The sequence below is a fragment of the Leucopleurus acutus genome (genome assembly GCF_964270905.1).
Source record: "Leucopleurus acutus genome assembly, chromosome: 16".
NCBI classification, from domain to species: Eukaryota; Metazoa; Chordata; class Mammalia; order Artiodactyla; family Delphinidae; genus Leucopleurus; species Leucopleurus acutus.
This window is the reverse complement of record NC_139158.1, coordinates 38,488,014-38,514,771: the sequence shown is the minus strand read 5'-3', so window position 1 is coordinate 38,514,771 and position 26,758 is coordinate 38,488,014. Positions and strand designations below refer to the sequence as shown.

Below are 26,758 nucleotides of genomic sequence, written 5' to 3'. Positions count from 1 at the left end.
GAGGGATTCACAGCGCCGCGTGCGCCCCGGGCGCGCCGTAGCCGCGGGGCCCCGGCAGGGCGCTACGTTACGGAGGCGGCGCAGGGCGCTGCGCGGGACGGGTCGGGCCGGGTCGGTGCGCTTGCCCGCTCCGCCACTCAGCGCGGGAGGCCGTCGGGGCAAAGCGCCGGCGGCAGAGGGCCCTCCCGCCCTCCGAGAACAAGTTGTGGGCCGGCCGGCTCAGGCGAGCGAGCCCGGGCCGCAGGGACTGAGGAGGCGCCGCGGGTTTGCGGAGGTGAGTCCCGCTCCTGGGCCAGGCCAGGGCCGGGGGCGCGGCCTGGACCCCCGAGGGGCCGTGGTCGACGGGCGGCACCTCCTGGGCATTGGCCGGTCCCGGCCGGGCTGGGGGCGCTGCTGGAGAGGGGAGCCGGCGGGACCTCAAGCAGAGGGATACCAGCCCGGGGTGCTAAGGACACGGGAGGCGGCCTCAGCCCCTCCTGCCCTTGAGTGCCCTTACCTCCGGGCAGTGTCTCGGCCCCGGCGACGTTAGGGGATGTGTCCTGGGGCGGCCCCGTGGAGTCGGGGAGCAGGCGCGCCCTGTGTGCCCACTGGCCACCAACCACATTTCCTCCTCCCGTCCCTCTCTTGCTGGCGCTGGAGCGAACCGAAAAGTTACCTATGGTGGCCCTGAGAATGTTTGCTAGGCTGCCGGCCGACCCAGCTCTTCCTGTTGCCCACAGGAGGGGCCCTTCTGATCCTGACCAGTGCAGCCTTGTTGGGTCGTCAAGTGGCCCTGACTGGGCTGGCTCTCGGGACCCCTTAACACACAGGAATTTGTGACTGGACTCCAGGCAGCAGGACCCCAGTGAGGCCAGGCCTGGGAGTTTGGGGTCCTGTGGCTCGGAGCCATGGCGTCCTGTGAGGGAAACGGGCTCAGCTGGGTGCTTGGTAGTTCTGAGCTCTTTCTGGGAGCCCCTCCTTTGGAGATCCCTGAGCTCCTCCCTCTGCCTGGGTCTGGGGGGCTGTGTGAACCACTGTTAGGAGGATACCGGTAATCACCTTCCCGCCCCCAGAGGCTGGGGGGAGGGGGTAAGTCGATCCTTCCACTTCTGAGTGCTTTCCTCAAATGTGGGGAGAGAGGTAGTGTTTCCCTGGCCCAAGTTGCAGAAGGAGGGCCCCAAATGGACGGGGAGCCTGAGAGCCACTACTCTGCAGCCTGGCTGGTGGGAGCAGGTCTTGGAGAGGCCAGCTGAGCCCGGCCCTGGTGTTGAACTCCTCTTACTTCCTCTCAGGTCGTTCTGCTCCCGGGAGGAGCACCCCTCTTTTCTTCTGCATCTGAAACTCTATAGAGCTGCTTCTCCTGAGCAGCCAGGCTGGTGATCTCGTGACCTACTGAGAGCCAGGCTTAAGCCCCGCTGGGCCCAAAGCTCAGTGATTGCACAGTTTTAGACAGGGACCTTCGGTCTCGGATCTTGTGTCTCTGCTTTGAGCCCCGGGGCTCTGAGAGCAGGAAGTGGCTGGGCCCTCCGATCCTGCATCTGGAGGATGGTTCCAAACCCCTCTGCCCTTCTTGACAGGGTAACTTTGCTGAAACTCCTTGCTCTCAGGCCCTGCATGAAATTCTCTGGGCCCCTGTCTCTCAGGTAGCACTCTACTAAGCCCCACTTTACAGACCCGGAGGCCGAGGCTGAGGGGCAGGCGTGGCTGTTGGGGAGGGTTGGATGGGGCTGCACATCCAGGTCTCTGATCCACGACGATGCCTTTCAGCGCAGCCTCTTCCTTCCACCACCGACGGTTTGTTTTTTATACACGGAGTTGGGAAGGACTCTGCTGTCCTAAAAATTCTCTAAAACCACAGATGTTTTCACCGGCCTGAGCTGCTTGGTGAAGAGCCTAAGTGGTGCGGCCCACACCCTGACCAAGGGTGCTCCGTGGCCTCCGGGTCAGTTGGCTCCTCACCCTGCTCTTTTGCCTGGACTGCCTCAGGCCCTCCCACCCGGCGCCCACAGGAGCATCCCAAAGCAGGAATATGGTTGTGTCTTTCTTGCCTAATACCTTCTGCCAAGTTCACAGGCAGGGACCACTCCCCCCAACCCCCTGCCCCGCTCTGCCAAGAATGCCCAGCAGGCCTGTGGTATCCCTTTGGCTGTCTCCGGCTCCCCCTGTGCCCAGCACTGCCCCATTCGCACCAAGGGCAGGGTGGTCAGCGAGCATCCTCTGTCAGCCGCTCGCTGGCAGGCAGCTCTGGTGACCCAGCTCTGAACTCGGACGGGTACTCCGGGGTTGGAGAGGGAGGCATCCAGAATGGCCCCTCTCAGCCTCTCATGGATGAGGAAGGGTCACTGGTCTCCACCTTCTTTGAATGAGCTGGAAGGAGGCTGTGGGTGGAGTTTGGGCTTAGAGACCTGCCCAGCCACACCCTGTCATCCTGGGTCACTCTGCAGATGGCTGTGCTGGTGCTGCCAGGACAGTGCAGGGAGCCGGGGGCTGTGGGAGAGCAGCATGGGGCCTCCCGATGCCTGCAGGATGTGCTGTCCCTCCAGTAAGTACTTGTCTGGGGCACCCGGGGTGGACTCGCACAAGACCGAGTGGGACACACGGCCTCACTGCCTGTCCTGGCAGCACCATCTCACTTGAGCACCTGCTCCACACCCTGCTGTCTGCTTCCCCCTTTCCCTGGTGGCCAGGCTGGGGGACGTGCCTGGATGGTGCTGCAGAATATCAGAAGGAAAATAGGTTGATAGCTGCTGTTGACGAGAGTCATGGTGTCTTTGTCCTGAGGAAGGCATCCATGGCTTCTGCTCCTCTGGGTCGTCTTGGCCAAAGGCCAGGGCAGGGGAAGTCCTCCCACACCTGGCCCCCCCACATCCACACTGCTAGAACCTCCTTCCCCTCCCCCCACGGAAGGGGAAAGGCCACGTGTTGGAGGCCCTGCAGCTCCTGAAAAGGTCCCTCCCTTCGGGGTGAGCTGGAGGCTCCAGTGCCCTCACTGTGAGGTGGCTCTGCCACCCTCAAGGCCCGAGGTCACTGGGCTGCCTGGGCCAGGGCTGCTCCTGCTGCCACTTGGCGAACAGAAATGTGGCAGTACCAAAACCAAGCGCACTCATCATCAGACGGTACTGAACTCGTGAACTAGAAATGAGATCTTGGTGGCATCCCTGATTCCCTGACAATAATTTCCTTTTCCACGACGTACGACTGAGGCAGGTACGACTCAAAAGACACAGGACACGCCGTGACCCTGTCCCCTTCTGGGAGGCAGCCCAGACCCCCGCAGCTTGTCCTTCAGCCTCCGTGCTGGCGAGCTGCCCCTCACACATGGGTTTGATTTTGAGGGGCCTGTCTCCGCTCCTCCCTCCCCAGAAAGCAGGGGCCCTAGAAGCAGAGCAAATCCCACCTGACACCTGCTGGTCGTTTATGTGACCAGTACCATTGGGGCCCTAAGTTCTGACCTGTGGCTGGATGCTTCAGGGCTGAGGTGCTGGACAGGCAGAGAAGTCCAGAAACGCCAGCAGAGCGGCCACCTTAGAGTGTGTGCAGGCAGGGATCTGGGGCTCCAGCATTTCTCCCCAAGTTGGATGACAGGGAGTGCTCATTACCATTTTGTTCCTGGGCCTGGTTCTTAGGGGCGTTGATAGCAATTTTCAGCAGAACCTCCACAGTCTCCTCTCAGAGGTCGACGATGCTGTTGTGGGGTGCTGGCCTGGCTGTGGGAGGGGGACATCTGGGCCTCACAGCACTCCTAGAAAGGACTGGCAGGGAGACATGTGCCCTGTGGGCAGTTGGAGTGGCCAGATGGTGCCAGGACCTGGGTCCAGATGAGTCTCAATGGCTACTGGCTGCTTGCCCAGAGCCCTGCCCCACCTGGGCACCTTTCCCTGGTGGCCCCAGCCATGGGCAGAGCCAGGCTGAGGGAGGCCTTGTTCCCTATGGCCCTGGCTGGCCTAGAGGTAGTTGTGGCCTTGGACCAGGTAGCGAGGAGCAGCTGAGTCAGGCCATACCCCTGGGGCCTCCAACCTCTGGGTGAGGGACAGATGCAGCTTCTAAAGGGACATAGTCCCCGGCCACTTCCCATGGGAGTGTTTCCCTGGGGCAGCGGAGGTGGGGCGGCCTCTGTGTGACCTTTGCCTCGGGGTTGGCCCTGGTCTCAGGGTGGCAGGCAGAGCCATGTGGCCGGTCGACACCACTCTCCGATGGACTCTGGCTCCTGCCGATAAGCCTGGGGGCTGGGGCTGCTGCTCCAGGGGCCAGAGTCCAGACCCTTCCAAGAGAGGGACAAGGCATGCCCTCTGGGTGGATGTGCTCTTGGCAGACCTGCCACGAAGGCTCACCTCCCAAGGCAGAGCCCAGGCACGAGCACCGTGGATTTGTCCGGCTGCAGTGGAGCGATGTGGGCACCCCCCTCAGAACCCTGCTCCTCACAGCCCTGCAGGCCGCCATGCCCCTGAAGCCTGGGGCTCTGGTCCCGGCATTCTGGGCACACTGCAAGGCAGACATGTCTCCTGGACTGTGTCTGCTGTCCCTTTGGTGCTCCCCAGGTAGAGCCACCACGTCCCCAGTGGCCCAGCCCCTAACTGTCCACCCCACTGCCCTCCCACCTTGCGGGTTTGGGCCCATGAGCTGCTGATATGGGTGCCTGACCCCTCGAGGGTGGCCGTGGGAGGATGCTGTCCCACCCATGCTGGGACAGGGGCCTCCTGGCATGTGGGGGGGGGTGTCCCAGCCTGGTTTCTGGAAGGGATGTAGGTGGGTTCATTCACTGTCCTGGCCTGTCCCTCCCTCAGGCAGGAGTACCAGGCTTCACGTCTGGTGGGTGCAGCTGGGGCACCCGGGCACAGGGAGCAATGCTCTGGGAAAGCCTGGGGTCCCCTCACGGCTGCTCTCCCTCCATGCCCCATCTGGGCTGGTTTTGGGCGGCCTGTTGGGGTTGTTGCAGTTGTGAAAGCACCATTGTTATGAGATGAGATTTAACGAGACTTGCGCCCGGGGCCCTGAGTGGGAGGTGGTGTGCAGTTGGCACATGGCAAACCAGCCAGGCGTGGGGCACGTGCACTGTGAACACGGCTGGGCGAAGCGTGTACACACGTGTGGAAGCATCATCAGGCGGCCCCTGTCTGCAGAGCCTGGCTGTCCCAAGGGACTCTGGTGCCCTGTGTGTGTGCCCCGCAGTCTAGCGGGGGCAGCCTGTGCTGATGCCCGCAGGACTCGCGGGAGCCCCCGGAGCATTGGGGGTACAGGGAGTAAGGATCCCGCGCCTCCCTGCCCTGGACCTGGGGTTCAGCCTCTGCCAGGTGTTGGCTCAGCCCTAGTCCTCAGTCGGGTAACCCACCGCGGGAAGTGCCCTGTGGGCAGTGGGACGAGGTGAGCTGGGTGAGGCCGTGGGGTGTCACCCCCAGGACCCGGCTTGCCACCACCAAGACAGGTGCGTCCCACGCAGGGTCCTGAGGAGGCTTCACCCTCGTCCGGCCCTTCATGCTCTTGTCACTCTGGGGGAGGGGTCCCCTGCTGTCCCCAGCCGCTGGGGAGTGCTGGTAACGCCAGGTGGGGGGCTGCCATAGCCCTGTGCCTGCACTTCCCTGAGGCCAGATCTAGGCCACCATCCCACTCAGATCTAGGGCAGCAGTTCCCGAACAAGGGCAAGGAGGCACTGGCTTGGTCTGGGCGGTGGGATAGGCACACCCACCCTTCGGGCCCTCGGGAGGCTGGCATTGCCAGCGTCTGAGCCCAGGCTTCTGCCGGGAGACGCGATTATGTTGCATTGCTCCTGAGACAGAGCAGCCAGGGAGCGGCCCTGGGCAGTGCCGTTGGAGCCCAGGTAGCCTGGGCACTGGTGAGTGAGTGAAGGATGCAGGAAGGCATGGATGAAAGGACCTGACTCGGGGCGGGAGCACAGGGCCTGGACCAGGCAGCCAGGGCTCCCCATCACCCCGGCGGGCCGAGCAGTGTGGGGGTGTTGGTGCTGCCATCCCCAGAACTCCCCAGAGAGGCCCTTCCAGGTCACCCTCCCCCAACCCTCTTGATTGCAGGGTCAGAGTTTCCTGAAGGTGTGTCGGGAGGCTGGCACGTGGGGTACAGCTGCTGCCGGGCCCTGCTTGGTGCCTCGTGTGCTGTTCACATGCGGTACCCCAAGTGTCTGTGACAGGCCTGAGCACTCAGTCCCCTGAGGCTAAGAGCGTCGGTGAAGAGCAGGCGGGTCCTCACAGGACCTTGGTGCTCCTTCCTCCCAGCGAGCCAGGCCCACAGGCCCCCGGGAGGTCCAGGGCTGTGTCCTCACTCTTCCCTCGGCTCTACCTGCATCAGGCACACGTGATGCCAGCCCTGACCTGGCTGCGGGTGGACCGTCTACCCGCCCCCCGTCCTTTGTTCTCACAGTGGACACCGGCCTGGACCCAGGCTTGAATAGTCTTGCTCCAGGGACACCTTTCACTGGGCTCAGCTTCAGCTCAAGCCCTCACCTGCTCAGGATTTGGCTGTGAAAGGGGAGTGTCAGAAACGCTTGGGCTCTTTTCCCACGAAGGGTTCCTATGTGGAGTGGGATTCAGGAGCCTGGGGGCCGTTCTAGCTGTTGTGGTGTCCGACTCGTAATCATGGGAGAGGCAGGTGTCTTGAGTGACCCTGCTCGAGGTGGACGTGACCACTGGGAGTGTGCTCTAGCACAGCCCAGTACGGAAACCTTGGGCAGCCATGGCTGCTGCCCCTGGAGTGTGGCCCATCTTCGTGGAGGTGAGCATCAACCACAGTAGAGGAAGGACCTCAACTCAACATAGGTGGTACGTGGTTCACGCGGGTTGCATCCTGATTCCAAACTGACCTGGCAGCACATTGGACGTGTTGGGTGATGTAACATATGCTACAGAGATTCCGTTTACCTGTACTGCCTTTCTTTTGTGGCTGTCAGAGGGTTAGAAATGACACTTGAGGCTCGTGTGATGCTCCCACTGGACGGCACTCCTGTCAGCAGGAGCCTCAGCCCTTCCTTCAGGGTCCAAGTGGGCAGTGTCGGCTTTAAAGGCCACTGGGGCCTCTGCCCCCACCGTCAGCTCTGGTCGTACTGAGCAGGGGAGGCCTGAGTGGTAAGTGACTTTCAGGATCTCCAGGCCTTTCGGGCCCTACGCTGCTCTATCCTGTCCATGTCCCTTGGAGGAATGGGTCCAGGTGAACAGTATTGCTACAGGGGACTCGGCTGGTCTGACTGAAGCTGTTATGAGGCAGGGGCCCAGACTTCTCCCACCCCTTCAGCCTCCAGAGTTGCGTGTGCTGCTAGCCACTCAGGTGTGGGCATCCCCACCCGTGTCCCCTGGACGCAGCATGGACCAGTGCTTCAGAGGCCTGGGTGCCCTCCAGCCTGCCTTTGTGCAAGGACGCGTCCACCATTTCCACCCCTGCTGCTGGCCCCTGTGTCCAAGGGACTTGTTTGGAAGCTGGGAGAAGGGTGTCATTGGGTAACGGTGGACCTGGGGGTGGGGGCAGGGCTGCTGGTCACCTCTTTGGCCAAAAAGCCAATTGGACGCCCACCTTGGCCCAGAGCCTGGCCCAGGCATCTTCCCTGAACCTGACTGGAACTCGCCTTATTTGAAATGAGATGCACCTGGCCTCCCATTTCAGGGCGGATGATCTTGGGCCCATTGGCCTCCCCCTGGAAGGCGGGCAGCCTCCCGGGTCCCTCCCTGGTCACCCATCTCTGGGTGGAGGGAGCTGTCCCTCCGGAAAGGCCGTGGTGGTGACTGCACCTCCCTGTGACTTTGGACGCTGCCCAGTGCCCCTCCCAGAGGCTGTCCTGCCAGGGCTCGCCTGCCTTGCTGGGCTCCCTTGTTTTTCTTTTCTCTGCCTAAATATCCCCTAAATCCTTTCTTTTAAGGCTGATACCCTTTTGGCCAGCGACCATGGCACAGCCGCTCCTCCCCTGTGGGAGCAGAGAGGGGGGTGCCAGTCCAGGGTGGAGGCGAGCTGTGCGCCGGGGCTGCAGCCCTGTCGGGACCCTGGCTGTGGGGACCCCTACTTTGGGCTCTCCTTTGCCACCCCAAGGCCACTTGTGTGCTGGGAACCTCCCTGGGCTCCTGGGGGCTTGGTGCCTGTGAATCACACTGTCTCTTCTCTCTCTATTCTCTGTGTCATTTCTGTTGTTGTTGTGTGACTCGGACCAGCCCGGCCGCCCTGTCTCCTGCGTGGGTGCCCTCCTCCATGCTCCACCTCGCCAGCCGCCGCCGGCCACATGTGACCAGGCCCGGCTCTCAGCGTGGCCACTGTCGCAGGGGCCATGGGGAGCTCCGCCTCCTCGCTGGCCACTGAGACCGAGTCGGACCACGGCTTCCCCAGGGGACTGCCCTACCCAGGGCCCCCGGCAGCGGCCGGCTGGTGTAGGAGTGGCCCTGGGGAGCCTGTCTGGGGTGACACCCTGGTCACCCGACAGCACCAGCCCCCACGCCCCCGGGCCCGAAGGTAAGAAGGTGGAGACGGCGTGTCCCCAAGGGACCCTGAGGGGCGGGTGCTGCTGTCAGGTGCCCCTTCCTCGGCAGAGGGGCTTTCAGAGAAGTGGGGTCCCTGTTCCTTAGGGTCCTCTGGCAACTCATATCCCCCCAGACACCTGAGAGGCTCTGGGGTTGCTCACTCAGTAGAGAAGGCCCGGGATGCTGGCCCCTCCTGGAGCCGGGCTTCAGGTCTCGCCTGGCTGGTCGGAGGTGGTTGGGACGGGACCTTGCAGCCCACCTTGAGCCCGGGGGCTTGCTTGTCTGCTGGAGCTGGAGCTTCTTGCTGGGTGGGGAGGGGCAGGGGCACAGCATGCACCGAGAATGCTGGCTTGCATCCCATGGGATTTGGGGGGCACTGCCCTGGCCCCCCACCCGTGCGTGGTACCCTGCTCTGATGTGGCTGCCTGCAAGGGAGCAGAGGGGGGCGTGGGTCCCCGCTGGCAAGGCTGCACACGCCAGCTGCAGCCGTGGCTGCACTCAGACCCACCCAGGCTGTCCTGGATCACCTGGAGAGCTTCCCCTTGGGGTGCTGGGGTGATGGGCGTGGGGCAGCCCGGGCACTGTGCCCACTGCTCACGTCTGGATGGGTTGGGCTCCAACGTCAGCCACGCACACACTGACGCCCCCGCCTTTGCCCCGTCCTGCGGCCTCACTGGAGGGAGAGGTACCTGGTGCACAGCAGACACTCAGGGTCCATGGACCTCTGGCCAGAGGTAGCCTCACTCTCCTGGGCCCCCACGCCTGGGCTTAGTGGGTAGCAGACACCCTCCTCCATCTCCCGGAGGCCCCTGCCAGCTGCCCTTGGCTGTCACTTCTCTCGGACACAGCTCACTTGTGCAGGACAGTTTCCTGGTGTCTGTGGGCCCCATGCATGTCCTGGGCTCACCGTCTAGGTGGCCAGCAGGCGTGTGGGAGCAGGACCCGCCTCCTGGGAGGCTTCAGGGGTAGTATGAGTGGTCTTGTCTGAGTTACCCTTAGTGGATGGAGTCATGAGGGCTTGAGGTCCAGGGGGATGTGCTGGGAAGCAGATGGTGGCAGGCACCAGGAGTTAGCAAATCGCCTCAGTTCACTTGTTACTGTATCAGTTACTGTATCAGTCTTATTGGGGTGTAACGTAACCTACCGCCAGATCCTCCGCTCCTAAGCGTGTGGCTCAGTGGTTTTAGTCCACGTGTGCGGTTGTGCAGCCATCAGCACAATCCAGTTTCACAGCATCTCCGAGACCCCATCTCCTGCCCATTTGCAGTCACCTCCCACCCCCTGGAAATCACTCAGCCACTTTTGGTCTTTGTGGATTTGCCACAGAGACCAAAAGTGGACATTTTACGTTTTACGTCAAGGGAGTCACACCTTTGTGTTTGCTTCTCTCACCGAGCATTGTGTTCTCTGGGCTCATCCACGGTGTAGTATCAGTGCTTCGCTTCTTTTATGGCTGAATGATGCTCCTCTGTGTGGAGTTTATCTGCTTATTAGTTGATAGACATTTGGGTTCTTTGCCCATGGAGTTTATGAATCTGCTGCCGTGAACATTTGTGTACCGGTTTTTGCATGGACGTGTGTTTTCACTTCTCTTGGGTAGATTCATAGAAGTGAGTTGCTCGTGTTTATTTTAAGTTTATGTTTAACTTTCTGAGAAACGGCCAGGCTGTTTTCTACAGTGGCTGCAGTGTTACCCATCCCCACCAGCCGGGCAGGGAGGGTTCTGGTTTCTCCCAACCCTCCCAATGCCGTTACCGCCCGCGGTTCTGATCCTGGCCTCCTGGTGGTTTGAGGTGGTCGCTCATGCTAGTTTCATCAGCTTATCCCCAGTGGCTGGTGCACCTCTTCACGCCTTTCTCCATGCACACGTGTCATTTTATTTCTGTGTATTTATGTCCTCAGGATAAATCGCCAGGGGTAGAATTACTGGGGTGGGGGGCGGGGGGGCTGCAGCGAGCAGCAGAGGTGGCGACCCTGTGCCCCAGCGCGTGTGTGCCTGTTGGATCTTGGCTCACGCTGACCAGCGAGCGGCCTGGGCGGGCAGCGCCCTCTCTCACTCTGGCCTCCCGCCAGGCCTCTCCGCAGGCTGGCGCATCCGGCCTGGCACTCCAGGCAGGTACTGTCTGCCCCTGGGAGCAAGTTGTGGGAAGAGCTGCCAGTGACCTTGAGGAATCCAGACACCCAGCATGGACACTAGAAGGAGCGGCTCAGGGGGCTGGGCGCCACAGATGCAGGAAGAGGGGCAGAAAGGTCGGCTGCCAGGACCCCTCCCCACACCCATACCTGGACACGTGGACATGCACGTGCGGACGGTCCGGCTGACTCTTCCCCTGCTCTCATGGGCCCCGGGCATCGTGCGGACACCCGCCGCACGCAGCCCACCCTTCACTGAAGAGCCTCCAGGTCTGGGCATGACACCCACCACCAAGCCAGGCCAGGAGCTGCGAGGCCTTGAGGAGTAACGGGCATCCACCACCTACGAGCTCTGGCCTCCCCTGGGTACACAGAGGCGGAGAGGACAGCCCAAGGCTGGCTGAGGATGACCTTAGAGGGAGGGGCCCACGTGCACCTCAGAACCAGCAAGGGGTCAGGTGGCGACATCCTGCCTGGGAGCCTGGGCTTGGGTCTGCTAGCCTGACCGAGCAAGGTCCTTGAGTGGGGGCAATACTTAGTCCTCTCAGCTTTTTTGCGGAGGAAAAGGCCGTCCCCAGGCTCCTGCAGACCCTGCGTGTCCCAGGCCCTTCCATCACCTCCCTTTTGAATTGGAGCTGAATGTTGCAGCCCCAGAGAATTGAGGGCAAAGCCAGGTATTTGGTGTCTGTTTCCCACTTGGCTGGCCTTCCTGTCGTGCGGAGTGACACCCGTGTCCTGGAGTTCAGTATGCTGGTCTCCGACTTCCAGGCTTTGTCTGGTGCTCTGGCCTCACCTTGGACACTCTAGGGATCCAGGTCCTGGGCCCCCAGCGCATCAGGGTGGCCGTGAGGGTGACCCTGTGTGTGGAGACCGGAGCAGGGTAGTTGAGGGGGTGGGGGCAAAGGCCCAGGGCTCCTCTGGACACCTGGTCGCTGACCCCAGAGCCACTTCATCTCCGCCCACCTGGTGACGCTGAGGTGCGGACTGAGGTGTGGGCCACAGGTGTCCCTGAGGGAGTATAGCTCCCACCGCCTCCAGGTGTCACCTGTTGTGTGTCCTGGGTGTGGCCTCTTGTTCATCTGGCCAAGGGACTGGCCAGCTGTTGGGTCATGAGAGTGGGTGGGACTTGGGCTCTCTCCCCATCCTGTGTCTTCTCAGCATGTCTGGGACCACCAGGGGCCTGGAGCTGAGGGCAGGTGTGTCCTAGGAGGGCCCCAGGCCCACCTGTCCTGTGCTGGGGGCGGGAGCCCAAGTCTTCTCCCTGGACACCCCTCTGCCAGGAGCAGGTGGTCCACAAAGGGTCAGACCAGCTCTGCAGGCCAGGTGGGGCACCCAGGGCAAAAGACCATCCTCTGAGCCTGGGGCCCACGTGGAGGCTGCCTGGGACCCAGCGTGTGTGTGCACGTGTGTGTCTGTGTGGGCACACATGTGCCCACGCCTTGACCGTGGGCCCTTCTGTCAGTGGGGAGCAGCAGGGGAGGCTCCAGTCATCTCTAGGCAGATTTCTTAGGCTTTTGGTAGTGCAGAAGACAAGGCCAAAGCTGACCTGGCCAGGCCCCACCCCCGTGCTGGTCGCCCCAGGGCCCATCCACCCACTTGGGTGCTGTGGGCAGCCTGTGAGTCCCAGCCACATGCCCGAGAAGGCGGCTTCACAGTTTGCTCTGGGCCAAGGAACAGTCGCGCTGCTCGGGGGACATTTTTTGTTTGTTTTTTTTAATATTTATTTATTTGGCTGAGCTGGGTCTTAGTTACGGCACGTGGGATCTTTTAGTTGCGGCATGTGGGATCTAGTTCCCTCACCAGGGATCGAGCCCAGGCCCCCTGTATTGGAAGTGTGGAGTCTTAACCACTGCACCACCAGGGAAGTCCCTTGTTTGTTTTTTTTGAAGAGGGAAGTTTTCTTTCTTCCTGAAGGATTTGGCACAAACATACCATAAGTGGCACAAACATACCATAAGTTGCACAAACTTCATGACTTGTCATGAAGAACAGTTAACTTTTCTGCCAAGCAGAGCAGCTACAGTGAGGGTAGGAGACTGTGTGTGTGGAGTGTTGGACGCCCCTCGCACCCGGGTTAGTCCTCAAGAGGCTGTTGCGGGGCCAGCTCTGCCCACCCCAGAGGCTCCCAGAGCCCTGCTCCCACCCCCCTCCTCAGCCCCCAGGAACCATCAGGCTCCTCTCTGCCTTTAGGTTTGCCCGTCCTGAACATTTCCTGGGGATGGAATCACACCACGTATGGCCTCTTGTGTCTTCCGGGGCTCGTTGGTGTTGTGTGTTGGTGCTTCGTTCTTCTTGGTTGCTGAATGATATTCCATGTTTCGTTTATGCATTTATTCATTGATGGATACTTGGGTTGTTTACACTTTTTGACTGTTGTAAGCAGGTCTGCCATGGACATGTGTGGATGTGTGTTTGTGAAAAGCACCCGTTTTCAATTCTTTGAGCATATACCTAGGGGTGGAATAGCAGGGTCACAATTGTGGTAAGTCTGTTTAACTTTTTGAGGAACCGTCAGACTTTTCCAAAGCAACTATAATATTTTACATTCCCACCAACAACGTAGGGAAGGCCTGTGGTTTCTCCAGATCCTCGCCAGTGCTGTTACCGTCTGCCCTGTTGGGTGTGAGGTGGTACCTTGTAGTAGTTTGATTTGCATTTTCCTGATGGCTGCTGGTGCTGAGCATCTTTTCATGGGCTTTTTGTGTATCTCTGGGGGAGTCTTCTCAAGTCCTCTGCCCATTTTTTTAATAATACTTATTTACTTATTTGGCTGTGCTGGGTCTTAGTTGCAGCATGTGGGATCTTTTAGTTGTGGCGTGCGGGATCTAGTTCCCCAACCAGGGATCAAACTCCAGTTCCCTGCATTGGGAGCACGGAGTCTTAACCACTGGACCACCAGGGAAGTCCCCATCTCTGCCCATTTTTAAAAACAGGTTGTTTGTTGTGTAGTTATAAGAACTTTTAATATATTCTGGATACTAGACCCTGATCAGAAATAGATGATGGGCATATATTTTTTCCTGTAGGTTATCTTTTCACTTTCTTCATGGTGTCCTTTGAAGCACGGAAGTTGTTAATTTTGATGAAGTTCTTTTCTTCCCCCTTTGTTTGCCTGTACTTTTGGTGTCATATCTAAGAATACGTTGCCAAATCCAAGGTCATGAAGATTTACTCACATTTTCTTCTTCGAAGAGTTTTACAGTTTTCGTTCTTACATTTAGGTCATTGATCCATTTTGAGTTAATTGTTGAATATGGCATGAGGTAAGGCTCTGGCTCATTCTTTAGCATTTAAACCCAGCTTTCCCAGCACCATTGATTGAAAAGACTGTCTGTGCCCCATTGAATAATCTTGACACCCTTGTCAAAAATCACTGACCGCGGCCTTCCCTTGCAGCCACACGCACTCGCCCGGGCCCATGGCTGCGGTCGGGGAGTGGTCCTGCGCACGCTGCACCTTCCTGAACCCGGCCGGCCAGCGCCAGTGCTCCATCTGCGAGGCCCCACGGCACAAGCCTGACCTCGACCAGATCCTGCGGCTCAGCGTGGAGGAACAGAAGTGGCCCTGCACCCGTTGCACATTCCGCAACCTCCTGGGCAGGGGGGCCTGCGAAGTGTGCGGCTTTGCCCCCGAGCCCGTCCCCGGGGCCTCCCTGCTACCCGTCATCAACGGGGTCCTGCCGGAGCCCAAGGGCAGCTGCGGGGAGGAGGCAGGGCCTGCACAGACGGCAGGGCTGGCGGCCATGGAGCCAGCTGGGGGGCGGCCGGAGGAGGTGGAGGGGGAAGAGGGGGGCGCGGCCGCAACTGGGAGTGGCTGGGCCTGCCAGCGCTGCACACTGCACAACACGCCAGTGGCCAGCTCCTGCTCGGCCTGTGGGGGGCCGCGGAAACTCTCACTGCCCAGGATTCCTCCCGAGGCCCTGGTGGTTCCAGAAGTCGTGGCTCCCGCAGGCTTCCCTGTCATGCCTGCCCCACCCCAGCCCGGGGAAGGCGCTGATGTCAACCCTCCCTCTGCTGCGGACCAGGAGCCCCCCCGGGGGCCACCCTTCAGCCCCTTCTCGCCTACCCTCCAGAACAACCCTGTGCCTCGCAGCCGCCGCGAGGTGCCCCCCCAGCTGCAGCCACCGGTGCCTGAGGCCACCCAGCCCTCGCCCTCTGCCAGCTCCAAGGGGCCCCCCCAGGGCCTGGGGCGGACCGCGGCTGGGGCCTCCCGCCTGGCGGAGCTACTGTCGGGCAAGCGGCTGAGCTTCCTGGAGGAAGAGGCAGCTGAGGGTGGCACCACGCTGCGCCCACCTGGTCCCGCCAGCCCCGCCCACTGCGAGGCTGGCACCACACCGGGCAGCGACGTCATTGACCTGGCCGGCGACACCGTGCGCTACACGCCCGCTAGCCCCTCCAGCCCTGACTTCACTACCTGGTCGTGTGCCAAGTGCACGCTCAGGAACCCCACAGCTGCCTCCCGCTGCACGGCGTGCGGCTGCTCCAAGCTGCATGGCTTCCAGGAGCACGGCGAGCCTCCCACCCGATGCCCCAACTGCAGCGCGGACAAGCCCGGGCCCTGCTTGGCCCACAAGGCTGGCCACCTCTTTCCCACAGCACCGTCTGAGCGCCTGAGCCAGTGGGCTTGCCCTGCCTGCACCCTACTCAACACGCCCCGAGCCAAGCACTGTGCCGCCTGCCACACCCCCCAGCTCCTGGTGACCCAGCGCCGGGGCACAGCGCCCCTGAGACGCAGGGAGAGCATGCACGTGGAGAAGCGGCGGCAGACGGACGAGGGCGAGGCCAAGGCCCTATGGGAGAACATTGTGGCCTTCTGCCAGGAGGTGAGGCCCCTCTGCATCGTCTGTCCTTCCCCACTGTCTCTTCTCCAGCTTGGGGGAGGGTGGGACTCTCTTCCCAAAGCTCAGAGCACCGGCTGGCCCTGAACTTGGGTGGGGCCACCAGGTCACTTACTCGCCTGAGTGTGCTGGGCCCTTCTCCCTGTGTCCACAAGGGTCCATGACCCCACATTCCGTGGTCCTGACCCCTCGGCCCCGCTGTGAGTTCCTGCAGATGGTGGCCCCACAGGGAGGTGGGGACAGGTAGCGGCTTCACACCAACAGGCAGGCCTGGTGCTTCCCGCAGCCGCAGAAACCCTGCTGAAACTCAGGGTTGGGGTGCCCCTTCATGCCTTCTTCCCTTGGAGCTGCAGGAGGGCTGAGCCCAGGGCATCACCCACCCCCAGGGGCACCTGGAGAGGGTGTCCATCCCCCCTCATGCTGCTACCCTCTGTCACTGCTGGCAACCCATCCAGGAGCTTGTGTTCTGGCTGCCCTGCCCCTGTCAGGTCCCCCCACTTTTATTCCTGGGGCCTTCGGTGCAGTGGGCTGTGCAGGGAGGCCACCCAGGCTCCCTGCGACCCATGCCCACCACGCAGCCTACAGGCTGGGCACTGCACCCTCTCCCTGGGGCTCACATACTTCCCACTGACCTGTTGCCCGGCCAAGCCATCCACAGGGGTCAGGGGGCTACACATGTGCCCACCTCTTCCTCTGGGGCTCAGGCAGCAGGGTGCTCTCTTGGGCAGTGGGCCCAGCCTGACCTGAGCCTGTGGCCATGGTCTCTGCAGAATGGCGTGAACTTTGTGGATGACAGCTTCCCCCCTGGACCTAAGTCTGTGGGCTTCCCCGCGGGCGACAGCGTCCAGCAGCGTGTGCGACAGTGGCTGAGGCCCCACGAGATCAACTGCTCCGTGTTCAGGGACCACAGTACCTCGTGGTCCGTGTTCCACACTCTCCGGCCCTCAGACATCCTTCAGGGGCTCCTGGGGAACTGCTGGTGAGTTTGGGGTACCCACTCGGGGGTGGGCTGCCAGTGGGCGGCAGGCAAGCAGGCCGTGTTCTCCGTGAGCCCCAACCTCACGCAGGTTCCTGAGTGCGCTGGCGGTGCTGGCCGAGCGGCCGGACCTGGTCGAGCGGGTGATGGTCACGCGCAGCCTGTGTGCAGAGGGCGCCTACCAGGTGCGGCTCTGCAAGGATGGCACATGGACAACGGTGCTGGTGGACGACATGCTGCCCTGCGACGAGGCCGGCTTCCTCCTCTTTTCCCAGGTGGCGCCGGCGGGCGCGGGGTGGGCGGCAGGCATGGGCCGGGCGGCAGCAGGCCTCACAACTCCAGCCCCCCCTGCAGGCTCAGCGCAAGCAGCTGTGGGTGGCCCTCATCGAGAAGGCTCTGGCCAAGCTGCACGGCTCCTACTTTGCCCTTCAGGCCGGGCGCGCCATCGAGGGCCTGGCCACACTCACCGGCGCACCCTGTGAGAGCTTGGCCTTGCAGGTCAGCTCCACGAACCCCCGCGAGGAACCAGTTGACACTGACCTCATCTGGGCCAAAATGCTGAGTTCTAAGGAGGCTGGGTAAGAGGGGTGGCCATGCTGGGGCATGGAGTAGTGGGAGAGGCAGGGCCAGTGCCCTCTGACCTGTACCACGTCTCACAAGATATCTCGGGCATGGGCTGACCCCAGCTGGAGCCTGGCTCCCATGTTGCACTGGCCGTCCCACCTGCCCTGGCAGGGTAGCAGCAGGCAGGATGCTGTCCGTTGGCCTGTACCTTGAAGGCCCTGTCCTGACTTGGGCCGGTGATGGCCATCGGCGTCCTTGTGGAACTGTGTGGAGTGAGCCCCACAGAGGCACCTGGTGGCAGCAGCCGGGGCAGACAGGTGGGGGGAGTCAGGGGACTTCTGAGCCCCAGCACGCATTGGCCAGTGTCTGGGGAGGGTCCTTGACCCCAGGCCTGGGAGAGACAGCTCATTGGTGCTAGGACCCTTGCACTCAGCTGTTGCTGGGCAGTTAGGTGGCCCCACCCCTCAGGGAGCCGCAGCCCTGAGCTGGCAGGATCAGCCGGCCTCACCAGGCCTCCGAAGGCCCTGGGTCTGCCTGTCCCCCAGCCCAAGCCCTCTGAGCTCTTGGGCCAGCACTTCCTGAGTCCCATGTGTCTCACGTGGGTCTCCCAGAGGCAGGGAGCGTCCCCTATCTCGTGCTGCACCTCCCCGGAGGCAGGTCTGGGCCGACAGGGGTCCCCTAGAGAGTGAGCCCAGCCCCCTCCCCCATCATTAAGGCCCATTACTGAGGGGCTCCCTGGTCAGCGGGGCTGCTCTGCCTGCACAGATTCCTCATGGGCGCCTCCTGTGGGGGAGGCAACATGAAGGTGGACGATGCTGCCTACGAGAGCCTGGGCCTGCGCCCGCGCCACGCCTACTCCATCCTGGACGTCCGTGATGTCCAGGGCTCCAGGTAAGTGTGGGCGTGTGGATGTGGCAGGGGCGTGGGGGCATGAGAGTGGCCTTCAACCCTGTGGTCCGCAGGCTCTTGCGCCTTCGTAACCCGTGGGGCCGCTTCTCCTGGAATGGCAGCTGGTCGGACGAGTGGCCGCACTGGCCGGGGCATCTGCGGAGCGAGCTCATGCCGCACGGCAGCAGCGAAGGCGTCTTCTGGATGGAGTACAGCGACTTCATCAGGTACTGGACGCTGGGCAGCCACGACCAGTGTCGGCCCCATGGCTGCCCTGCTCGCCCCAGTGTATGGGGTGTCCTTCCTGCCAACCAGAGGCCTGGTCCATCCTGGAATTCGGGTCAGCACAGGGTGGGGGTGTTTCTGCCAGGGCTCTGTCTGTGGGTCAGCCTTACGGCCTGACGCCCCCTGGTGGTGTCCACAGGCAACCAGGTCTTGTCCACAGGCAACCAGGTCTTCTTGTCCCAGAAGACCAGGGCTTCTGGGACACTGATCCCAAGAGATCCCGATGGGCAGGATGCCTGCTGGGGTTACCCTGCCCAGGGACGGGTGCCGTGTCCGGGGCGAGGGTGGGGGCTGCTCAGCAGGGCTGTCCTCTCGCTGCCCAGGTACTTTGACTCCGTGGACATCTGCAAGGTGCACTCGGACTGGCAGGAGGCGCGGGTGCAGGGCTGCTTCCCCAGCTCGGCCAGCGGGCCAGTGGGCGTGACGGCCCTTACGGTGCTGGAGCGCGCGTCCCTGGAGTTCGCCCTCTTCCAGGAGGGCAGCAGGTGGGTGGGGGCCGGGCGGCAGGGGTGGGGCCTGGCCGGGGTGGAAGGGGCGGGACAGCTGGGCAGGGCCTGGCCACCCGTGACCCCTGCGGGCCACCGCAGGCGCACGGACTCGGTGGACAGCCACCTCCTGGACCTGTGCGTCTTGGTGTTCCGGGCTTCCTTCGGCAGTGGTGGCCGCCTGAGCCTGGGCCGCCTGCTGGCCCACAGCAAGCGTGCAGTCAAGAAGTTTGTCAACTGCGATGTGATGCTGGAGCCCGGCGAGTACGCCGTGGTGTGCTGTGCCTTCAACCACTGGGGCCCTGCACCGGGCCCACCAGCCGCGCAGGGTGAGCGACCCACGCCCGCCCACACAACCCCCACCCCAGCCCAGCATGGACCCCCACCCATGCCTTCTGGCCGCTCCGCAGGGTAACCGCCCTGCCACACCAGCACAGCCCTGCCTGCACCCAGCGGGGATGTCTGCCCGCTCTCCTCACCCAGTGCCCCCCACAGTCTCCGGCCCCTCAGCGGGGCTCCCACGCGGCACCCCGGAGCCGCCCGGCCACGTGCTGGCCGTGTACAGCTCAAGACTCGTCATGGTGGAGCCCGTGGAGGCCCAGCCGACCACGCTGGCAGATGCCATCATCCTGCTCACGGAGAGCAGGGGCGAGCGGCACGAGGTGGGCGTGGGTCCGGGGGGGAGGGGGAGGGAGGCGGCTGCCCGCCCACCCACCCACCGACCCCTGCACTACCTGCACCCAGGGACGCGAGGGCATGACCTGCTACTACCTGACGCATGGCTGGGCAGGGCTCATCGTGGTGGTGGAGAACCGGCACCCCAAGTCTTACCTGCACGTGCAGTGCGACTGCTCAGACAGCTTCAACGTGGTGTCCACGCGTGGCAGCCTGCGCACCCAGGACAGTGTGCCGCCCCTGCACAGGTGGGCACCCCCGCACCACCACCACCCCACCGCCCCGCGGCCCCCAGCTTCCGCAGGCCCTCATCGGCCCCCCTCCCCCAGGCAGGTCCTGGTGATCCTGTCCCAGCTGGAGGGCAACGCCGGCTTCTCCATCACCCACCGCCTGGCGCACCGCAAGGCGGCCCAGGCCTTCCTCAGTGACTGGACGGCCTCCAAGGGCAGCCACAGCCCCCCACTCACGCCCGAGGTCGCTGGCCTGCATGGGCCCCGGCCGCTGTGACCACCCTGCCCCCACCTGCCTGCCCCCACATGCACTTTACGAGGAAGACCCCAACACAGGATGCTTGAACCAGAATCTCAGGACCCCCACCCAGGGAGCGCCAGCGGCATGGCGCAGCTTCCCCTGGGCCTTCCTTCCTGCCCCTCCCTCCTACCCAGGGCCTCATAGCCACCAAGCAGAATACCTCGAAGCGGCCTCTAGCTCGAGGGAGCTGTGTGTCAGCTCCTCTGACCAGCCCACGTTGAGGTCTGGCCCAGATTGCCAGGGCCAAGGTAAGGCTGCCCCTTCCCATGGCCTGGGGCCTCCTGCCTGGCAGCAAAGAGCTCCATTCACAAAACCAAATCTGGGGGGTCAGAGGCCAGGACCCCAGCGTAGGAGCAGGGACCGCCCCTGTTTTGAGGGGTCAGAGAACAGGACCCTGGGGTGAGCAGGGACCACCCACCCTTATGGGGTCAGGCCAGGACCCCAGGATGAGAGCAGGGACCACCCCCATTTTGGGGGGCCAGAGGCCAGGACCCTGGGGTGAGCAGGGACCACCCCCCTTGTGGGGTCAGGCCAGGACCCCAGGTGAGAGCAGGGACCACCCCTCCTTGTGGGGTCAGGCCAGAACCCCGGGTGAGAGCAGAGACCCACCCCCTTTGTGGGGCACGAGGTCAGGAGCCTTTTCTCCGCAGTTTGCCCCTAGGTCCCATCTCCCCCCCAAGCCCTCATGAGGCAAGCAGTGGTTCCTGGAGTCCCAGCAGTGTCCCAGGAGGCAGGTGCCTGGCGACCATGGGCTCAAGCAGTGGTGGGGAGGGACACTATGCAATTCCTGGAGCGCCAGCCAGGATCGAAGCCATGCCCCAGGCTGGGGTTGGGGCAGTGGGTCAGGTGGTCCTGAGCCCAGGCCCAGCCCTGTGCTTGGTGAGGGGGTTTGTCCTCAGCACCACCTGACCTCTGCTGGGAGGAACAGTCCAGGAGAAATCCTTGGCCAGCCCTGTCCAGGCACACGCAGGGTGTGGCCCTTCCCAGCCCCTCCACACCTCAGAAGCCCAGCGTCCTCCCTGTGGCTGCTCAGCCCTGAGTTCTGTGTCTGCCTGAGGATGACAGAGGCCGGCTTCCTGGGCCGCCTGGCCTCACTGTCCTGCAGCCCCCAGGCAGCAGGTGGCCCAGTCTGTGGCCCCTCGCTTCCCGTGGGACTTGTAGGCGGGTGGGTTTACACCTGGAGAAGCACCCAGAAGCACTAGACTCCCCTTTGGGCCTCCTTTCTATTCTCCTTTTACTCTGAGCTGTGAGTATTTTTAACCCTGTACATACGGCAGCTCTTCTGACACAGAGGCTATTTTATCAGTCGTCAGTACCATCCCTGTAGGATGATTCTCCATGGGTGTTTCCAGACTCAGGCTCCGATGGACCAAATAAAAATGTTTTGTTTTGTAAGGATTCCTCCTCATCTGTCTCTCCCAGGGGTTCCTGGCCCCTCACCTCTCCTCCAAGGGCTGAAGGGCACCAAGGCCCACCTGGTGACAGCTCCTCGGGGTGGCTGAGCCAGTGTCCAGGCCAGCCTCACAGGGAGCCTTTAGGGGTACCCTGTTCACCAGCTGCCTGCATCCCAGGAAGGACTGGGTATCCAGGTGGGACAGAGGCTCAGGCCAGACCCCGCAGTGGTTGGCAGACTGGTCCCCACGAAGCCTCAGAAGGACCGTATGTGTGCTCGGCTTTTCCCAGAGGCATCTGCGTTCAGGGTACCTGTCTGGATCCATCAGAGTCATGGACGGAGCAGAGGAGTGAGGGGCAGGGAGAAAAGTTTGTCTCCCGCAGGTGGTGGGGTCCTGTGCCCCCTCCCTCCTGTCCCATTTTACAGATGGCAGCCAGGACCAGGCACACAGCCTGCAGCCCCAGCCTGGGCGCCCAGGTTGGAACAGCGACGGGCCCAGCCTCCTGGCCGAGAGGGGGGCTGGGGTGCAGAGGCCGCTCGGCGGGTGTAAGAGGCCTGTCATAGGCCAGCCTATCGTATGTGAAAGCAATTAAAGCCACCAGCAGTGTTGGCTCCAGGCGGGCCTCGGGCAGCAGGGGAGCTGCCACAACACATCTCCCCTCAGCACCCAGAGACGCCCGCCCTGCTCCACGGCTGCGCGGCCACGCCGGACCTTCTCCCTTGGGGTGGGGGCTGGGCTCCCCCGTCACTACTGGGACGTCCCGGGCAGCCTGAACCCGCGTTCCTCCAGCCCCAAGATGGCCTAGGAAGCGAGATCAGAGAGGTCTGGCAGGGGTCTCCACAGTGGGGTGGGGGCTGCGTGCTCATCCTGTCGGCTGGCCTGGAGACCCCGGCTCACCCCAGCCAGCGCCCGCTCCCCTGGCACCCCTGCTCCAGCAGGGAGGGGCTGAGGGGAATGGGAGCTGGGGGCCCCCCGCGGTGGGGATGCAGCAGCTCATGGGAGGTGCTGGTGGGGGCTGAGGTGGGGGCCCGGCCAGGGGCCGGGGTAAGGGCTTGGGGCGGGGGCGGCCACTGTGATGAGGTTCGAAGGAGGGGGAGCCGGCCTGCGGATTGGACTTGGCCTGCTGGGCCTTTGGCCTTCATCGGGTGCCACCTGGACCCAGGCCTGTGCGAGGGGTGGACGAGGGTCGGAAGAGGGCAAGCCGCCTCCACACCGCCCGGCCCCGCTCCCTGCCTCAGTCTCTGACCCTCCGGCCACAGGGGCCCTTCGTCCCGAGCCCACCCCCACTCCCCACAACCCCGGTCCCCTCCCTGTCTCTGCTGGGCCAGATCCCCCCACGACCCCCTTCCTGCCCCTCACACAGGCCGCCTGGCTGCCCACCCGTTGGCCGCGGTGGCCTTCCTGAGGCGGGTGGTGCTGTGTTCTCACTTGTGAGGCATCCCTGTCAGAAGCACTTAGTGTACAAATTAGCCGCGGCCTCCCGCCTCCTCCGCACAGCTCTGGGCGCTGGGCTGACTCTCCCGCCTGCCCTGGGCGCCCACCCACGACGGAGCAGCGGGTCTGGTCCCGCTGACCACCTCCTCTCCCGGGCTCCTCTCTGGGCCCCCGACCTTGACCTGGACAGGGGTGACCGCAAGGGGCGCGTGTCTGGCGGGATGTTGGGGTCTCCCACTCCGGGCCCGGCACCTGCGTCTGCCCCGACTGGCAGGGTCAGTGTCAAGAACCGTGGGGGACAGACCCAGAGTACGCACAGGCTCTGCAGCCCCCGCCCACCCCGCCCGCTGGCCGGCCTGCCACTCAGGCAGGGAAAATCGCCTGTGACAGGCCCAGGAAGGCTGGGCCCCGGGGGCCGCGGAGGGACTTGCGCAGCTCCTCTTCCAACATATGGTTGCTGCCGGCCCCGGGCACTGCTCTGCCAGGGCAGCTCGGAAGCTGGGTGGGGGCTCTAGGTTGGGGCTCCGCGGCCTGAGCCATTCCTCCCACTCGCCTGGCCAGGCTGCTCCCTCAGTGATTGGAAAGGCCCCTGCCCCAGCTGGCATGCCTCTCATAGCGTAGAGCTCACTCCCGCTGCAGCCTCTCTTGGTGCCTCCAGAGAGCGTCCAGGAGCCTCTCCATCCCAGGGCCTGAGGCAGATGGAGGATCAGATCCCACCCCACCCCACCCCACCCCAGGGTGGCCGGCTAATCAAGCATGCAGGGAGCGCTGGCCAGGGTGACTTCCAGAGGAGGGAGCTAATTGGGGGAGGGGTGCAGTGAGCAGGTTTGGGACCAGAGGCCTCCTGGGGTCCCTGGTGCCCTGAGCCTCCCAGCCAATGCCCTTTCCCTCAGGGGGGCCCGCTCCACCCCACATCCCTGGACCAGCTTGGGCAGCACCCTCATACACTCCTTGGAGAATATCTGGGCCCTGCATGTGCCCACCATGGGCCACACCACCCACCCCTCAGAGGTTTATAGTGGAGTTCCCCAAACCTGCTTGCAGCCCTCTCCACACAGTCAGTCACCCAGCACCATCTCTCTGGCTCTGCTGCTCCCTCACAGACCTGCTGTGAACCTGCTGTGACTCCCCAGTGCTCTCAGATTCACTGGACTCAGACTGGCACCCAGGGCCCTCAGGTGTGACCCTGCCCCTCTGTGGGTTTTTTGGGTTTTTAAAAATTATTTATGTGGCTGCACTGGGTCTTAGTTGTAGCATGCAGGATCTAGTTCCCTGACCAGGGCCCCCCTGCGTGGGGAGCTCAGAGTCTTAACCACTGGACCACCAGGGAAGTCCCAACCCTGCCCCTTTGGACCAAGCCGTGGGTCCCTGAGGCCACCTCAGATGGGCAAGGAGAAGGAAGTGCCAAGGACAACTCACACTGGCCTGTGGAGGGGCCCTCAGACACTCTGGGGGCTGCCATGTGTCCCAGAGCTCATCAGCGAGAGGGTGAACATGAGCCGTGGCCATCATCCTGCATGGCACTGACCCCTCCCAGGGGCTCCCAAACCCTGCCTAGAGGCTCTACCACCGTCCCTCTACCCACGGGGCAAGCAGAGGCTGGCCCAGCCCCGACACCTGTCCTGGTGAGGCCGTGTGTGGACACTGAGGGGAGGAGACAGACCTGCCCTGGGCACTGCACCGCCGTCCCCCTGCCTTCCCTGGACCCACTGTCTGTCCAGCCCACGTGCCCCTGGCGCACAAGTACCAGCATTAATGGAGGTGACAGGCGGGCGGCCTTGGGCAAGCAGGCAGAGGACGTTAATGGCCACAATGCCTCTGGCTGGGGGCAGAGAGAGGGGCTGCTGTCCCCACCCCACCCTGCACCAGGACAAGCTGAGGAGACAAGACTGCTCCCTAGGACCCCACTGGTGCCAGAAGCACCCAGAGACCAGGTACTTCCACCATCCAATCTGCAGACAAGGGGACTGATGCCAAGGAGCCTGGGCAGGGGTTTCAGGGCTCAGGTTACATGGGGGACCAAGCCCCAAAGCTCGGGGATCCCTGACACTGCCTCAGGGAGCAGGGGCCACCTCCCTGGGCCCAAGCTTTCCCCAACATGTTGCAGGGTGGGGTCCAGTGGGTGGGTCATGACCTACCACCACGCCCCACTCCTTGGTGGAAAGTGGGACAGGCCCCAGGCACACTGTGCCAGCTGTGAGGGAGCAGATGTGCCTGGGAGTGCCTCAGGCGGACAGCACAGGGGCACAGGGGCTGGCACTGCTGTCCAGCCTCGCCTGGCTGCAGACCGGCAGTCAGTGCACCTGATGGGCTGACCTGACTCGCACCCCCGTGTACAGGCCATTAGGCTGCAGCCATGGCCAAGCTCTCGGGACCCCTGGGGCAAGTTCAGGGCCCACCTGCACCCCTGGCAAGACCCCTCCTGGAAGCCCAGTCGTGCCTCTCAGGTGCTGAGCCCCTTGGAGATGCCAACACCTCTCCTCCCACCCAGACTTCTGGAAAGGCCCATCCACAGAGGCGGCCTCCACGGCTTCTTCTGAGCTGCCCTCCCTGGACTCCTGCTTTTCCCAACATGCTGAGGCCTGGCCTCCTCCCCGCTCTCTGGTGCTCCTTGGTCACCTGGCTTCACTGGGCTGTCCCCTCCGCACCCTGAGAGGCCCCTCCCTTCCCTTGGAGGACGGTAACACCCTCCAACCTGCCCGCCCCCTGTGCTGGCAGCATGGCCTCCCCAGACCCTCAGAGGAGTCAGCAGTGCAGGGCCAGGAAGCACAGAGCCGTCCCTGAGACCCCTACCCCCACTGGCTCAGGGTGACCTGTGCCCCCTGCCCTCTCTGGGCAGTGCCCAAGATAGGGGCCTGGGCCCGGCTGAGTATGTCCGGAGTGGGGTCTGTGTGCAGAAGGAGCAGGCCTCCCAGCCCCCACTCTCCACAGGGCTGCTGGCGTGACGACCGCTCAAGCTGTCTCCCGGCCTGGGGCTGCCTGCACGGTCAGCTGGTCAGCTGGGCCAGGCCAGGCGGGCAGAAAGGAAAAGGCTGGTGGGCTCTGCCACCCACAGCAGTCCTCCAGGCCCCCGCTCTGCCCTGTGGACTTTACGGGGAGAAATGGGGTCCCCCAGGTTGTGTCAGAGAAGGTGGCACTGAGCAGTCACCCTCACATCAGTGTCCTTGCACTGGGCACCCCCAGGACATGGCACCCTGCTCCTTACAGATGTCTGTCGTGGCTGACCAGAGCCCCAACAACTGGGCCATAGCCTCTCACCCTCCTGCACAGCTAGGGAAACTGAAGCCAGGTTCACAGGGCCCAGGAGGCACTAGACTCTAGACCTAGTGTTCTCCATCCCACAGACCCCTACTGGATACTCCTTTTTTCCCCAAAGCACCCCAGCCCCCCAAGCTGAGCTTGAGATACCCCAGGAGCCTGTAGCTGAGCCTACAGGGAAGGCCAAGTAGACACGGGGACCTCTGTGCCTCCACAGAGTGGGCCTGGGGCAGCACACACCCCTCCGACGGCAGACCCCACCCCATGCCTGAGATGGCACACCGCTCATCTCTGGGTTAAGGCACCTTCCCCTGAACAAAGGCAAAAATTTCTTGAGAAACGTGACTGGCCTGTCTTGAGTATCTGTGTCCACTTCTGGAATGGTCCTGGCTGATCAGATGAACTTCCGCTAGGACCCAGCTGAGAAGTGGGCTCCAGACTGTTAAGTCTGGACAGTTTGGGGATCAACATGGAGTCTAGTACCCTGGGAGGTGGGGCTGGGAGCAGCTCTGGCCGTGAGGACATTAGGGGCGGGAGTTTTCTGGTGGGCCCTTTCCCAGGCCCCGCCTCATTCACCCGGGTCCTCCCAGGAGGGACAGCCAGTGGAGAGGAGTCCTGCCAACAGCAGGCAGATGCAGCCCTCCTTGGATACCTGCCAGGGGAGTGAGGAGTGGGGGCTGGGGGGTGATGCTTCTAGAAAGGGGGAGTGAGTGCATGTGACCCTCTTTCTGAGCCGGTGGCCGTCAGTGGGCAGGACAGAGGTTTGGGGGTGCAGACCCATTCAGCCTCCTGTTTGGAGAAGAGGGAAGGGTACTGCAGGCAAGTCTTGGCCAGAAAAGGAGGCGTGCTCCGCCGTGTGTGCTGGGCTCTGC

General features: G+C 63.0%; 1 protein-coding gene across 3 annotated transcripts; it reads left to right on the top strand.

Annotated features, from left to right (window-relative positions):
• Positions 1-21,165, top strand: CAPN15 (calpain 15). 3 transcript variants are annotated; one of them, XM_082857472.1, is made up of 13 exons: positions 1-274; positions 8,124-8,418; positions 13,956-15,381; positions 16,167-16,375; positions 16,464-16,647; positions 16,727-16,950; positions 17,702-17,827; positions 17,899-18,051; positions 18,433-18,594; positions 18,766-18,923; positions 19,090-19,256; positions 19,339-19,517; positions 19,599-21,165. In XM_082857472.1, exons 2-13 carry the CDS (start codon positions 8,237-8,239, stop codon positions 19,774-19,776), a joined length of 3,348 nt encoding a protein of 1,115 aa, XP_082713598.1. In that variant the 5' UTR covers positions 1-274; positions 8,124-8,236; the 3' UTR covers positions 19,777-21,165. The 3 variants fall into 3 exon arrangements, with proteins under 3 accessions (XP_082713598.1, XP_082713597.1, XP_082713599.1); XM_082857471.1 differs by having other exon boundaries at positions 18,697-18,923; XM_082857473.1 differs by lacking the exon at positions 8,124-8,418 and having other exon boundaries at positions 18,697-18,923.
• The last annotated feature ends 5,593 nt before the right edge of the window (positions 21,166-26,758 follow it).

What these genes read in the sequence shown, in the direction of transcription:
- CAPN15 (XM_082857471.1), top strand. Translation starts at nt 8,237, where the DNA reads ATGGGGAGCTCCGCCTCCTCGCTGGCCACTGAGACCGAGTCGGACCAC. An exon ending in GGGCTCCTGGGGAACTGCTG is followed by an intron (nt 16,376 to 16,463) that starts GTGAGTTTGGGG and finishes AACCTCACGCAG; the next exon opens with GTTCCTGAGTGCGCTGGCGG. An exon ending in GCTTCCTCCTCTTTTCCCAG is followed by an intron (nt 16,648 to 16,726) that starts GTGGCGCCGGCG and finishes CCCCCCCTGCAG; the next exon opens with GCTCAGCGCAAGCAGCTGTG.